Genomic DNA, 15866 nt, shown 5'->3' with positions numbered 1-15866 from the left:
ACGGAAGGCCCAACAGCGCCTCTACTACCTGAGGAGACTGCGGAGCGCACACATTCCCAGATCTCTGATGTTGAACTTCTACAACTGTGCCATCAGCAGCGTTCTGACGTATGGATTTCTAGTGTGGTTCCCCAGCTGCACCAAGGCCGATCAGCAAGCACTCCAGCGGGTGGTGAAAGAAGCTGGCAGAATTATTGGAACAAGTCTGCCAGAGATTAGTAATATCTTCCCCTCTCGCTCAGTATCCACAGTATCCTGCGGGACCAACATCACCCTGCGCGCCACCTTTTCCACCTGCTGCCCTCAGGGAGAAGGTACAGGTCTATACAGGCCAGAACATCCAGACTGGCCAACAGCCTGTATCCACAGGCTGTGAGGCTCCTGAACTCTCTGCCCCCCTCTCACGGACAATAACCATATCCAACTTCTTAATAGCACTGAACTGGTCTGCATTGGTGCATCATATCTTTATTCTCTTTCCCCCCCTGCCCCCCCCCCCTTTCTTAAATAGATAACTATCATATCTGACATCATATCTCACAGTACAAAAATATTGAATGGGTTGCATTGTTGTACTTTGTCATGTTTCTCAGGTCTTTGTCTGAATTTCTTATGAACATTACTTGTCATGTTCTCATGTTGTTGCTAAGGATTGTCTTATTGCACTGGAGTCACACTGGGTTAAATATTTACACTTGGGTTTTAAGGAGTATTTATTATTTTCTTCATTATTTTATTTACGGGTTGTACGGAAGCCCCAAACACAATTTCATTGTTCTCTGACAATGACAATAAATACTTAAATAAAAATAAATACTAAGTAACTTTAACCTTTTATTTCATTTTTTTCAGTGTACAATAAATAAATTAACTACATACAGTGGTCACTCGCTATAACGCGGTTCACCTCTCAAGGCCTCGCTGTTTCGTGGATTATTTTTTGTGCAATTTTGCATGCTTTTTTTTTTTTTTACAGCTCATTGTGTTCTGCATCCTGATTGGCTGTACACCACTGTCAATCAATCCCGTGCCGTGTCTCCTGTACAGCACAGATTGCGTTCAGCTTGTCAAATTTACATAAATCTTTGATCGCTAGCAGCGTGACTCTGAAGTGCTGCACTGCATGTTTGTACGTTTTCTCCCCAACAAACACAACAATGTCAATGAAATGTTTTGCACCGTCAAAGGCAACCGCGGGTGACTTTGGTTTTATTCTATAATACTGGACTTGTTTTTCTACAAGGGTTTGAACGTTAAGAGTGTTTAAACAAGAGAGAAAAGTGTGAACATGTTCATGCCTGTCTGAAAAAAGTGTATAAAGTGTGTAGTGAGGGGTTTTACAGCCTTAAAACATCTATAATAATTGTAAAAAATAAAGCTACTTCGGGGATTTCACTTATTGCAGGTTATTTTTAGAACGTAACTACTGTGATAAACGAGGGACCACTGTATACAGGGAGTGCAGAATTATTAGACAAATGAGTATTTTGTCCACATCATCCTCTTCATGCATGTTGTCTTACTCCAAGCTGTATAGGCTCGAAAGCCTACTACCAATTAAGCATATTAGGTGATGTGCATCTCTGTAATGAGAAGGGGTGTGGTCTAATGACATCAACACCCTATATCAGGTGTGCATAATTATTAGGCAACATCCTTTCCTTTGGCAAAATGGGTCAAAAGAAGGACTTGACAGGTTCAGAGAAGTCAAAAATAGTGAGATATCTTGCAGAGGGATGCAGCAGTCTCAAAATTGCAAAGCTTCTGAAGCGTGATCATCGAACAATCAAGCGTTTCATTCAAACATCAACAGGGTCGCAAGAAGCATGTGGAAAAACCCAAGGCGCAAAATAACTGCCCATGAACTGAGAAAAGTCAAGCGTGCAGCTGCCAAGATGCCACTTGCCACCAGTTTGGCCATATTTCAGAGCTGCAACATCACTGGAGTGCCCAAAAGCACAAGGTGTGCAATACTCAGAGACATGGCCAAGGTAAGAAAGGCTGAAAGACGACCACCACTGAACAAGACACACAAGCTGAAACGTCAAGACTGGGCCAAGAAATATCTCAAGACTGGTTTTTCTAAGGTTTTATGGACTGATGAAATGAGAGTGAGTCTTGATGGGCCAGATGGATGGGCCCGTGGCTGGATTGGTAAAGGGCAGAGAGCTCCAGTCCGACTCAGACGCCAGCAAGGTGGAGGTGGAGTACTGGTTTGGGCTGGTATCATCAAAGATGAGCTTGTGGGGCCTTTTCGGGTTGAGGATGGAGTCAAGCTCAACTCCCAGTCCTACTGCCAGTTTCTGGAAGACACCTTCTTCAAGCAGTGGTACAGGAAGAAGTCTGCATCCTTCAAGAAAAACATGATTTTCATGCAGGACAATGCTCCATCACACGCGTCCAAGTACTCCACAGCGTGGCTGGCAAGAAAGGGTATAAAAGAAGAAAAACTAATGACATGACCTCCTTGTTCACCTGATCTGAACCCCATTGAGAACCTGTGGTCCATCATCAAATGTGAGATTTACAAGGAGGGAAAACAGTACACCTCTCTGAACAGTGTCTGGGAGGCTGTGGTTGCTGCTGCACGCAATGTTGATGGTGAACAGATCAAAACACTGACAGAATCCATGGATGGCAGGCTTTTGAGTGTCCTTGCAAAGAAAGGTGGCTATATTGGTGGCTGATTTGTTTTTGTTTTGTTTTTGAATGTCAGAAATGTATATTTGTGAATGTGGAGATGTTATATTGGTTTCACTGGTAAAAATAAATAATTGAAATGGGTATATATTTGTTTTTTGTTAAGTTGCCTAATAATTATGCACAGTAATAGTCACCTGCACACACAGATATCCCCCTAAAATAGCTAAAACTAAAAACAAACTAAAAATTACTTCCAAAAACATTCAGCTTTGATATTAATGAGTTTTTTGGGTTCATTGAGAACATGGTTGTTGTTCAATAATAAAATTATTCCTCAAAAATACAACTTGCCTAATAATTCTGCACTCCCTGTATACGCTGTGTGATAATTGTGTGATTTTAACTAGAACCTACAAAATTGTACAGTACTCATGTTACTTTACCAAAGTTTTGGTGGCTAATTGTGCTGCTTAATACTTTTTATTGTTTAGATTCGACAATCAGATTTTAAATGGATTTGAAATGTTGTGAATAACACAAATGAACTTCAATCAATGGTGTCCTCACTAGTCTTTAATCATTCTATCTCAGGTCTTTTAACTCTTAACTATCATAAAGTTATGACAGCTGGACTGAGGAGACATTTATGATCGTGGCTCAAGAGTTGGCAGTTTGTCTTGTAATCGTAAGGTTGCCGGTTCGAGCCCCGGCTCCGACAGGCTCGGTCGTTGTGTCCTTGGGCAAGACACTTCACCCACTGCCTACTGGTGGCGCCAGTGTCCGGCAGCCTCGCCTCTGTCAGTGTGCGCTACAATGTAGCTTGCCATCACCAGTGTGTGAATGGGTGGATGACTGGTTGTGTAAAGCGCTTTGGGGTCCTTAGGGACTAGTAAAGCGCTATACAAATACAGGCCATTTACAGACAGCGTTTTAAATAGTATCTTTAATGGCTGTAGGTTGTAGCCATTAGCCATCTAAGACTGTATGTAGGATGGAAGTGACTACTTCAAAGGCACAGTGATAGCAAGTTCATTGAAAACGTTTGCAATAATTTTGGTTGTTAGGTCATTTCTAACCACTGTATTCACCAGTACAACAACCTATACTGACTGACAGGATTAATTCGAGACTTTCCTTACCTTCTGCAATGCCCTTTGCTCTTATCATGGTTGCCATGTCGATGTCGTCTTGCTCTCCGCCCTTCTCCTTCCACGATTTCCCCCCCCTCTCCTTCTTTCCCCCTGGATCGGTGTCGCCTGCCTTCCTCTCCTTCTCTTGCTGCCCTGCGGTGCTGCCTGGCCCTCCTGTTCTCATTATGTCCTTCTCCTGCCTCACTCTGGTGGGGGGAAACACTGCGAGCTTCACAGCCTTCCCTGTTCCGGTGCCGATGGCCTCGATGGCTCCGGTGGCTCCGGTGGCTGTGCCTCTCCTCCCCTGGACGGCCCTCTATGCTCGCCTCCACATTACCCAGAGATGTGCAGCTGAAGCCGTGCTCCATACGGGTCTCTGATAGCTGGCTTGTCTCTCTGCTGTCTGGCCCAAAGGGTTTCTGATGGTGATCGCGGTCGTAGTGATAGCAGTGGGCGGCACGGCGGCAGTGATCTATGTCCTGGCGCCGGTACTCCTGGTCAAGTGGCAGTTCTCCAGGTTGGGTCTTGTTGGTGTTATTATTGCGGTTGTCCTGTGGGTTCACCACCAACGGCCTGTCCAAGTGGGTTTTCATGTCACCACGTCCTTTCCGTGGGTAAGACGCCTGAGTTAGGGTGACAGGGTAGCAGATGACATTACGAGGTTATATGCAAACATCAGCCAAATGTTAGCCCTGGAGTAGCTAGCCATGTATGATCATGTTTTTCTAAGCAGGTCTCAGTACACCACTTATAATACATTTCAATCAAATACATTTACTTGAATTTAATTGAATCCTAGAGACTGACTTAAAATCTTTCTTTATCATTTGCAAACATGAATCTCTTGTCTAGGTGATCATTTATGTTAAGATGTATATTTTTTAAATCTAAATTGTCATTTGGAATTTTTTTTCACGTAGCAAGTAGCAAATTTAAACATTAGTGGTTGTTTTCCATGGTATATTAATAAAAGACAGTAAATCATGTAATAATGAGTAAAAAAAACAATACTGCAAACGGAAAGAAAACAGCTGCTCTAGAATAAAACCACAGCAATGACACTGCCATCCATGCATGCTTGAAACCTTTTAAATTGCTGTTTTAAAGAAGCAAATGCTCATCAAGCCAAGCAAAATACATCAGCTTTTCATGTATTTTGGGTTGCAGTAGCAATTGCTTCTAAGCTGGCAAATCAGATATAGTCCGGAGTATTTTAACCTTCTTTGGTATCATATTTTATATATACATATGTTAACCCAGAAATAAACAAGTAGGATTTACAGCACTCGTGCCGGTCCCATTCCCTCCCCTGGGTCACAGATACACAGTTCAGCAAACAGACCACCATTTTTGGCTCCATGTGAACAAGTTTTTAAACTTTTTTTTTAATTTGTAAAGCCACAAAATGCTAAAACAGAACCAGCTGTGAACATACAGTTTGCTGAGTCATATCCAGCCAACTCCTGATTTGCACTTTGCTCCATTCCAGTTTTGAGTCCACTGCTTTCTCTGCATGCCCCACTTTAATATTGCATTGCTCCCAAGCACGCAGCTTCAAGCCGTCCCATATAGCATTGCAAAAATAACACTCCTTCACAGGCTTAAAGGGATATTACACTCTGGCATCAAAACATGTAGATTACGTTATGACCCAGAATACACAGCAGTTATTAGTTTTATATATGAAATCTAATTATGGAAAAGAAGACAAACACTGAGCCATGACTCCCAAAAAGTTGATCCTGTTCATCTTGACATTTTCAGCTGGACGAAAATGCAACGTCCAGATGAACAGAATCAACTTTTTGGGATTTCCTTACCTGGATGATTGAGCATGCATCAAGACACCAAGCAATGACTGTCACATTGACTGGACATTGGATATTACTGTGAGATAAAGTTTACCGATCTTAAATAGACTTTACATTCAATACCCATCTATGGTCTAAGTCATCATCAGTGGAAACCATAACTCTAACTCTATGCAATCAGAATATGTAATTCTTTTTAAGCTGTTTTCCAAAATCTTGGTAATCAGGGGACAAAAAAGGCACACATGCATAAGGTTTGGAGCAGCTGTTGGGGTTATAACCAATGATGACTTGGACCTAAGAGGGTTAAGATAAACTCAATCTCAGAATTATAGATTAGCTTTAAAATTACTTGCAATTGAGCAGGATCTCCAACTCTTGGAGAACAATGGACACAAACGTTCTGATACAATGTTTTTGACCTTACAATAGATGATTTTCAATGTCATGTTACATATTAATACATGTGTCACAAGTGTCCTCCAAGAGTCATCCATTCAAAAAGAAGTGGTGTTAATATCCCTTTAAGGTGTTTACAGATTGCTTTACACACATTACAACAAATATTTACCATATATATCAGGAGTAGACTGTATACATATGTGTATATGTGTTTTTTTCTTAGGGGGGGAAACACCTCACCTCTTCTCCCTCCACTCCCGCCTTCCAGTCTTCCTGCTCCAGCTCATTGTAGAGCGCCTCGCGGCTCGTCATTAGGTTCTGTCGGCGAATCTCACTTGTTCTCTGCTCCCACACCGACTTATTTCCCTTGGTGTGGTTCTTTTGCTGCTCCTTACTGTTGGGGGAAATTAGGGGATGTTAGGCAGGAGAAAAGGAGTTTTAGTTACAGCGAAGATGGAGGGGAAACACAAGAGGGTGTAGTAAAATAAAAGAAAGGCAGACGTGAGTGATTTCAGGTAAGGCAGGAGGACGAGGTGGAGATAAAGTGAAGATGTTGAAGAATGAATAAGCAAGGAAATTGGTGTCATTGTATTGTTGTCAGAGGTGTTATGGGGAAAGAGATGGTAATGAGTAAGTGAGAAAGAAAAAGGAAAAGAAGGATTAGACACTTGAGGACAAACCCACTGAAATTTAGCCACACATCAGTAGCAGTAATGTAAAAACGGTTCATCCTTAAAGGGAAAATCCAATTATATGTATGACTTTAGGTATGTTCTTATTTATCCATGTAGACTGTTTAGGTAAGAGCTTTGCAGTTTGGCTGATACTGGTTTGAATAAAAGAAATGCATCTTACTTGCCTTATTATTACTGAAAACAACAAATAAAATTAGATTGGAGTTTTTTCAGAAATTAATCAGACCATGTTGTGAGCAGTTTTATGAAAAAATTATCTTCACCTGTGACTGAGGACCATCTCTCCAACACAAATTTACCAGCACCAAATCTTCTCAGCACAGGCTCAGTTAGCCACAGCGACTAAAAAGTCTAGTGGCTTCCAAAGGAGCAGTGAGTTTATTTGAGCAACATTCTCATGTATACCATTGTCAGTGTTTCTGCTGCCAGGAGAAGATTCTACAGGCTGTCCGCCTCTCGCTCTTCTTCCCTTCACAAAGCCCTGAATCTGTTCCTTTCACTCTCAGAACAATCGCTTTATCGTGTTTTAGAGAACAGTGAGAGTGTGATGGTGACTGTGTGTGTGTGTGTTGTGTGCAAATGAATGCCTGCCAATCATAAATGTTACGAAAGACAGTCCTGGAAGAAAAAAAACAAACATTGCACGTGGGATTGTGCCTCTTTGTCACTGCAGCCACATGATGGATTTTATGTGCAGTGTTTTGAATGTACTCACATCTTTGAGGGTTATCTGTGTAAATGTGTCAACTCACGCAGCAATAGACAGGTTGGCAGCCGACAGAGGGCTGACCTCTGCCACCTCCTTTGCCTTCTGTAGTGCTGTCTTCTGATTGGCTGCCTCTTCCTGTTCTTCTTCATCCTGTTAAAGAAGAACAGTAATCTGGTCTAAATTTTGGGTGAGCACAGAGTCCACTAGAGGATGCCAGACCCTGTTTTTGATTGTTTGGTCAGAGACATTCACACCAGTAACCTGCTAGAGGTCATGCTGGCCCTCCTTGCACAAATGAGCAGATACCGGTCCTGCTCATGTGTTAAGGACCTTCTACAGCCCTGTCCAGCTCTCCTGGAATCTCCTTCATGCTTTTGAGACTATGCCGGGAGAAATGTTCTGGCAGTGGCACAAATTGATGTGCCATCCTGGAAGACTATCTGTGCAACCTCTGCAGGATCCAGGTATCGCCTCATGCTACCAGTAGTAACACTGACTGTAGCCAAATGCAAAACTAGTGAAAAAGAAAAAAAAAACGTCAAAAGATGAGGAGGAAAAAATCTCAGTGTCTGTGAAACCGTTCCTGTTTTGGGGGTTGTCTCACTGCTACCCCTCTAGTGCACCTGTTGTTTTTATTAACACCAAAGCAGCTGAAACTGGTGAAAAATTCCCTCTGCTACTTAACTGACCAAATCAGTTTAACAGAGTATAACTTGATGTTATACTCTGATTAAAAAGTGTTTGTTTAATTTTTATCAGCCGTGTATATTTCTATAAACTGGCCCAAAGCATTCTCACAGTGAAAGCTGTCAGGAAGATCATTATGCTTGCAAGTGCTTTAGCTAACGACAACAGCTTGGTAACACATAGCATAACACGTAGACCTGTACCTTTGTAAGCTCCTGGGCATTGGCCAGATTGTCAACAGCGATGGCCAAGAAGACGTTAAGCAGAGTGTCTGTGGTGGCAGAGGTTAGGGAGAAATGCTGACAGGAAGCTGAGTGTTTTTCATGAAAAGCAAGTGGAGACAAAAAAGATACGACATGTTGTAGATAAGCAAATGACAGAAGAAGCAAAACAAGTTGAATTTTATGTATATGACAAAATATATGCATCTGTATAACTTTTCTTAGAACATATAGATACAGCACATTTGAGTACATGCACAGGTAAGCGTGAAGGCAGGATACAGTTGCCAAAGAGTGTCAGGACAATAAAGAAGATGGAGAAGATCATCCCCTTGTCTTTCACTCCACCCTGGGACTCAATGCCATAGTACATCACCTCATTCCAGTCTTCTCCTGTCAGGATCTGTCGAGAGAGTTTTAGTTTCATTGGTCTGATATAAAAGGAGTGAGTTTGCTGTGAAAGCCTTTAGTCGCTTCACTGCTTGACCACTTATCTGTTAACAATAAGTAATCAAGCAGTAATAATAACCTAACCAATAACATTTGGATCCGAGCTTGTGGTGTAATGTATATGCGCACTGAAAGTGTTGCATTTTTGTGGAATATTCATCCTCAAAAATCACATAATAAAGAGAACACAGCAGCTGGGAGAACTTCATGGTTTGCACATATTTCGCTCGATATTTCCAGAGAAATAATTTCGGAGATCTGATTGACCCAGAGCAGCATCTAGTTGTGTGTCTGAGCTAAAAACTGTATTATTTTACTATATTAGTACTGCGCGTTTTGAGCTACAAGTGCACGTATTGCGAAATGCAATAATCTGATTGGTCAGATCTGTTTATTCAGATCTGAAAAACTGGAAAACTGGAGCAAATTCTTTCAGCAAAATTACACAGTTGGTGTGCACGGCTGCCTTTAGAGCACTGGAGTTCAACGAAATACACGACACGCAAAATATTCACAGAGATTTTACGTATTCTGGTGGTTTTTTTGCGTCAACTCACTTGAACACCATTTCTAGTTAAAAGGTTTTGGGAGTTGCTGGACTGCAACGTCTCCAAGCTGCAGCGGCTTTGCTGTGAAATTCCTCCATGCTACGATAACCGTCATGCTTAATCTGCTGTTGATGTGCTTTGTAGTAAACAACAAGTAAGCTGAATTTATCAGCCATACATACATTGTCCAATCAAGCTTTACGAGTAAGGATCGGACCACTGTCCAATCCAAATATCAGATATCCCTAATTAGACATGAAGTTGTGTTACTTTAAATGCCCTCAGCCCTTTAGATACCTCTACACACTCTGATACACACATACCGCTGGTACATTTGAGTGACACAGCTCTGACAAAGTCACTCAAAGAAAATAAAGCAAAAACTGCTCCTAACAAAAGACAGCTTTCTAAATCACTGCAAGACAACACAGAAACATTGGACCTGCAGTCAGAACTGAACAAGACTGATGACAGCACAACAATAGGCTTTGTTAATATTCAGTCATGTGAAGTGTAGAAATGAGTCTGGAAAACCGAGTTACTCTCATTTTAATATTTGCTTCGTTCTCTAAGAAACCAGGCACAAAGCTTTCTTCCTCACCTGAAACACTGTCATGATTGCTGCAGCAAAAGTGTCAAAGTTAGTAGGAGGCGTTCCGTCGTCAAAGTTAAATCTAAGGAGAAGAAAGGAAAATGTACAGTAAGAAAATAGATGCTCAAATTTAATACTGGCAGTTGAGCTTCTTCTTAAGTTAGTGGTGATACTGACTGTCCTCCAAACAGCTGCATCCCCAACAAGGCAAATACCACGATGAAGAGGAAGAGGAGGAACAGCAAGCTGACGATGGACTTCATGGAGTTCAGCAGAGAAACCACCAGGTTTCGAAGTGGTGCCCAGTACCTGAGGAAAAGGAGGACGTGTGCAAGGAGAAGGACACATGATGAGGATAAATGAGACAACAAAAAAAGTAAGCAATAGAAGAAAAGAGAGAGGAGGAAGGAAAGAGGGCAGCGATAAAGAAGAGGATCGAAACCATTTACGTAAACTCTGAACAGGTACATGTTTTTAAGCCAAATTCAGCCTTTATTTTGTTAATTTGAAATTTTAACATGAAATTGTGTCTGAGCTGTTTTGCTCCTTTTCATGTATACCCTCCTGTTTTTACCACCTCTGAGCTTCTCCAGTAACCAACAGGTGTCCCAAATAGAATGACGTGCACTAGTAAAAACATCCAACTCTCTTTCATTACATGTACCATAAGCTCAGCCTCTTATCATGTGCTTCATTATCATCATCGTCTCATTTGTGTACTGATGGAAGAGCATGAAAGTCTAAGAGAAGTCAGAGGAAGAGCGAGAGACACTTACTTTGTGACTTTAAAGATGCGGAGCAATCGCAGAGCTCGTAACACGCTGATCCCGAAGGACGTGCCTGGTTTTATGGTGGCCCACACAACCTCGAAGATACTGCCGACTATTACCTGCACGCACACACAATTCAATACAGTCAGAATGCTGAGTTCAATCAGCAGCTATTAGAAGTTTAAGCTTGTATTTATTTATCAAAAAAAAATCTCTGAAGCCCCGAAAACAGAATTTTTCCTCTGCCAAGGCACAAGAACCCTTGTTTATACCATAGACATTATTAGGATGCTGCTTAGTTATCCAAGAAGCCGAGGTAAATGCATATTTTTCTTTATTATTATTTTACTTTGAATTGTCGGGTCCTTTCCAGGGGACCACCGGCTTTGTCAGTAAACATTACTTATATAAAGAAGAAGTCATAAGAAGAAGATTAGTCTAGTATTAGACTGAAGCTAAAAAGGAGTCATAGGTTATAACTTTAAAAGAAATTTGACCAGGCACATTTTGCACTTTTAGTTTTTGAATGATCACAAAACAGAGAAAACACCCATGTTTACTAATACCTATCACTAAACATTTAATCCTGAGATGGCTTAATTTAAAACAAAAAACTGGAATTTAAATGGAAATGTCTCTGTGTTGGAGTTAGAGTCTTTGCTTCTGATCACATTTGCTGAGGAATTAATAAACTGATAAGAAAAAACCCCAATAAAAACAAAACTTACTACAGAAGCAGACCACCACACTAATAAATTCAGTGAGAGATTAAATGCAGTGTTGGATTTTATAATCAGTACTTTTTTTTTTTTTGCACTTAGTTTCAGTGTGTGAGTTTGTGCACTCACCACACAGTCGAAGCAGTTGAATGAGGAATGGAAGTAGGGCTGGATGCCCAGACCGTACATCTTGATCAGCATCTCAGACATGAACAAACCGAGGAAGACAAACTCTGCATAGACTGGAGAGAGAACAAAGGAGAAAAGAATGATTTGGGGCACGAATGAAGCAAAGAGAAGGGATTTTGTTAGAAACAGAAGGCGAGGAATGTGAGTTAGAACAAGAGGGCGACGTAAGGATGTGGAGAAAGGAAGGTGAAAACGAAAGAAAGTGAGGCCACGGAGAGAAAAACCAAATGAGATAAAAAGACAAAAATCAAAATCAGGTAAAAAGAAGGTAGTAGTGAAAACCAGATGGGAGCATGACAGAGTGAGAGAAAGACTCAGTTGAGTGAATGATAATAGAGGTGCGAGCCACTAGCAAGTGTTGTATGAGATTGTGGTGATGAAGGGACTTCATCAGCAACGACAACTTTGTATGCTAATGCAGCTGAACACCAGCCAGGGACAACAAGCTGACTCCATCACGGCCTGTGTGTACACATGTATAAGTAAGTATTTATGTGTGTGGTCACATCAGCAGCAGCAAGCCAGCAACTAAAACTAAAGAGTTACACAACGTGTGTCAAGTGGAACTCAGCAAACAAAACTCTTCCGAGCATGATAGTGCAGATCAAGGATACGTGTAACTACAGAATGGGGATAACGCTTGAGAAATAGAGAACACACTCTGTTTCTGCTGTTTGGTGTAGTTAAATTTGTAAAGGCTTGTTTGCATGTGTAGGAGGAAACGGCAGATCTGAAGTGTAAAAAAGATGACTCAGGTTGGGACGAGGTGAGAGTGGGCAGCGGTGGAGATTAAACTGGAAACAGTGAAGCACATCACACGTAGTGTCAGATGTTTGCCTTAGTGTTGCATTTTGCATCCTGTACTCTTATTTGCATGTAGTCCACCAACGGTCCCTGCACATGGTGTACTGTTAATGCACATCAGTGCCAAACAGACATTCCTGTGACCCAAATAAAACATGCAGCATTAGTATATAAAGTAGTGTATAAATACTGAAGTAATCACTAGTTTTAATTTCTCCTGTTTTTAATCGTAATAATTCTTAATCATTAGCATTTAACATGCTGCTCACACAATAACACGTGATAAAGAGCTGGGGTAGTATTTTCTTTTTAAGTTACATGACTCACAGCATAAAGGCAAGAGTACATTCTATATTGAGTAAATGTTTTGAGCCACCTTTTGTTTGTATTTTACTAGGGAAATGGGAAATATGTGCAGTAATTTATTGAAGCATATGCAAACATAAACCTGGGTATATAAACCAAAAACAGACGAGCTTGAAAGTCAACACCCGACCTCCTCTGAACATACTGATCGTGATTTCAGCTAAAGAGTTTGATTCATCACTCTGTGAGAACTGTTGGCCCTGATATTCAATCCAGTTCTTGTGTAATTAGGTTTACCTAATTATTATTATTCAGTTCCAATGTACAGCGTTTTGCGGCAGCTGTGGTTGTTTTAAAGTGCTTTATAAATAAAGACGACAACGATGATGATACCTGAGCCTTCTCTTCCCGTTTCTCTTCCTTAAGAATGGCGTCTTGATGGACAGCCTTCCACTGAGACCATTTCTGATTATGCTTCCTCAAACAATGGATGGATCAACTTAAGGGCATTTCTTAGGTCCTGTGTCAAGTCTTTGCTGGACTTTTGCCACAACTTTCAGATACTATTCATTTACCATAGATGAGAAATCTGGCTCTAGCAAAATATAAAGGCAAACTGAACTAGTGGGGGAAATTCCTGTGTTAATTTATTAAAATGCTAGCAGTAATTAGCAGCGACCTGTGTGTGTGTGATGTGTCTATAGAATCCATGAATGTACCTTTGTACAGAGGGCATCTAGTATCAAAACTTAAAAATTGGGGTCCACAAACAAGTGTTTGTCATCACAGTGCATCCATCTTTTCTGTACAGTCTCTGGCTTTTACTCACAGAGAAAGTCAGTGAGCATCTCAGGCTGGTCGTAGTGCACCACGGCCACACAGATGGTGTTGAGGCCCACCAGAAAGAGCACTATCCAGTAGAAAGCCTGCGTCTTCACTATCTTACGGATGAAGAATCGCAGCCGTCGCTCTTTCTTGCTGTAATTGGAGCCCTCCTTACCGCTCTTTATGCTGGAGCGTGCAAAACCTAAGAAGAAGAAGAAGGAGAAAACGGGGACGAAGGGGATATAAGGGAGACATAAGAGTCTATATTTAAGATTTAACAGATTTATATCTCCAGTTCAGTTTCCTCTATCTTTACAATGATGACGATAGTGTAGAATTCAAAACACGACTCTGTTCTTGGTCCTTATTCGTCCTTTGCGTGTCATCCCTGTGTTTGTCTTACCTACTGCATCTCCAATGTTGTCCTCTCCTTCCTCAGGGTTCAGCAGCTCTGTCTTGTTGTTTTTGGTTTTGATGGTTGGCCTACGCCTCGAACCTAGAGAGAGAGAAACGAATTGTCTCGTCTTCAGTCTGTCTCTCAGATGTCACTCTCTCACCCTTCCCACAGAATCTGTCACTTGCTGCTGTACCGCGCTAAATCCCACATTTATTTGCACATTTAAATGAGCAGCTCTAAAAACCGCTAAAGCATTTAAGATAAAAAAAAAATTGTACTAGACTTTTATTTGCTGTACCTTTATTTATACTCTATGGGCAGTGCCTTTCTCACTGTCATACAAAAACATTAACACAGCAAATGAAGTTTAGTTACCATCAAAGTTCCCTGTAGTATCTTCCTCAGCCAGAATCACCTCCTCTGTAGAATTCAATGAAATGAGATTTTGGAGCATTATATCAGGATTTGGTTGTGTGTGTGTGTGTTTTTTTTAATTCTCTAGTAGGAGCTTGAGCAGCATGTGTCAGCACTGGTGTGAATGCGAGTGCGCACTGACCTGCTTTACAGATCCACTCAAGGTATCCGTTGAGCTCCCTCTCAATCTGCTGCTGTCTCCTCAGCTTGAGGAACTCGCTCCTGTTCTCCACTCGCTCCCTCTCTTTGGCAAATTCACTGTGGGAACATTTGTCATTTATTTTTTTTACTATTCATGGAACGAAAGTGCAAAACATAAATTATTGTGGGAAAAAAAACAAAGCTCAATTGTTTTTGTAAGACAAATGGCAGGCTTTTACCCTGAGAGTACACCCAGCACCAGGTTGAGCATGAAGAAGGAGCCGATGATGATGAGGGGGACGTAGTACATCCAATTAAAGTAACTGCCACTTACATCGTTACTCTGCAAGAAACACACGGCCACACATCGGTCATGCACTGTTGGTTTAACTTTCCTTTGCTTTTCTTCTGCAGAGAATGTCAACTACGTTTGTTCTAATAAGCCTTTCAACACTTTAGTCACTCTAGCACACAACTGTCAGATTTGATTCCTTTGTTCATTTTTGTGGAATGCTTCGGAGAGATGAGATCAAGGTTAACATGTACCAGAATGATGAGAGAAAGTGCACCACATCATCTGTCAAACATGGTGGCGTGGGCATTTATGTAATGCCAATGCCAGTGTGACTGTTCATACAAGTAGCACATTGAATTTTGAAATATTTGAGGCTAAACTCTTTGCTTAAACTCAGTCAGATGCTGCAAAACACAGAGATGGATAATGACCACTTCTAAACCAACCCTAAAGCTTCTCAAGGCAAAGAAAGGGGTATTCTTCAGTAGTTAAATCACTGATCTGACCCCAATCTGATCTAATAGATTAGATGTATCTCATAGATAGAACCTAACACAGCAGTCATTCCAAAAGTCAAGAGTGCTGTGGCCCATTTAAAACATCCCAATCTTAAATCTTCACTCTAATCAAACTACAAGATGAAGTGATGCACTTCCTTAAAATTTTTATTCAAGAAACCTAAACAACACAGGTTGTTGTCTATAAATTGCTAATGCAACCCAGTCTTATGCAAAGTGTTATTACCAAAACTTTGATGCAAGAACAGTAAATGCAGGTCAAAGTAATATCTCAAACTAACCCCCTCCTATTACCAGCTATAATTCACTTTTCATATAAATGAATAAATTCATACAGAAAAATTGTACCTGAACTACCTTCAATGCTCAACACCGCAGTTTGGGCATCACTGCAACAATGTATGCTTTTCAGTTACTAAAATCAAAACTGAAGGCAGCGAGAGCCACAAACAAGCAGCAATTGAAAGTAAAGTGGAAACGATTGTCCTCTGAGTATTATAAACTATACTAATATTTTAAAAATGTTTGCTTGTCCCATTACCTTTGAACCTCTGAAAACAGAGGACTGTATAGAAAATGTCTTTATACCTAAAGAGTACA

General features: G+C 41.0%; 1 protein-coding gene across 1 annotated transcript in view; it reads right to left on the bottom strand.

Moving 5' to 3' along the window:
* Window positions 1-15866, bottom strand: part of cacna1ab (calcium channel, voltage-dependent, P/Q type, alpha 1A subunit, b) — a 107998-nt gene that overhangs the window by 60222 nt on the left and 31910 nt on the right. The window contains exons 6-19 of the mRNA XM_085276049.1: window positions 14693-14796; window positions 14455-14570; window positions 14274-14318; window positions 13905-13997; window positions 13506-13703; window positions 11507-11619; window positions 10665-10777; window positions 10066-10197; window positions 9898-9970; window positions 8581-8701; window positions 8281-8348; window positions 7434-7540; window positions 6227-6380; window positions 3783-4396 (exon numbers count right to left, since the gene is read on the bottom strand). Coding sequence (XP_085132175.1) covers window positions 3783-4396; window positions 6227-6380; window positions 7434-7540; window positions 8281-8348; window positions 8581-8701; window positions 9898-9970; window positions 10066-10197; window positions 10665-10777; window positions 11507-11619; window positions 13506-13703; window positions 13905-13997; window positions 14274-14318; window positions 14455-14570; window positions 14693-14796 — 2051 coding nt within the window. The remainder of the gene's footprint in view (window positions 1-3782; window positions 4397-6226; window positions 6381-7433; window positions 7541-8280; window positions 8349-8580; window positions 8702-9897; window positions 9971-10065; window positions 10198-10664; window positions 10778-11506; window positions 11620-13505; window positions 13704-13904; window positions 13998-14273; window positions 14319-14454; window positions 14571-14692; window positions 14797-15866) is intronic.

Source organism: Mchenga conophoros, linkage group LG6 (assembly GCF_057382185.1).
Source record: "Mchenga conophoros isolate Kocher_MC1m ecotype Shallow Benthic linkage group LG6, M_conophoros_male_GT1.1, whole genome shotgun sequence".
Lineage (NCBI taxonomy): Eukaryota > Metazoa > Chordata > Actinopteri > Cichliformes > Cichlidae > Mchenga > Mchenga conophoros.
The sequence above is the reverse complement of the archived record's forward strand: the minus strand, read 5'-3'. Positions and strand labels throughout refer to the sequence as shown.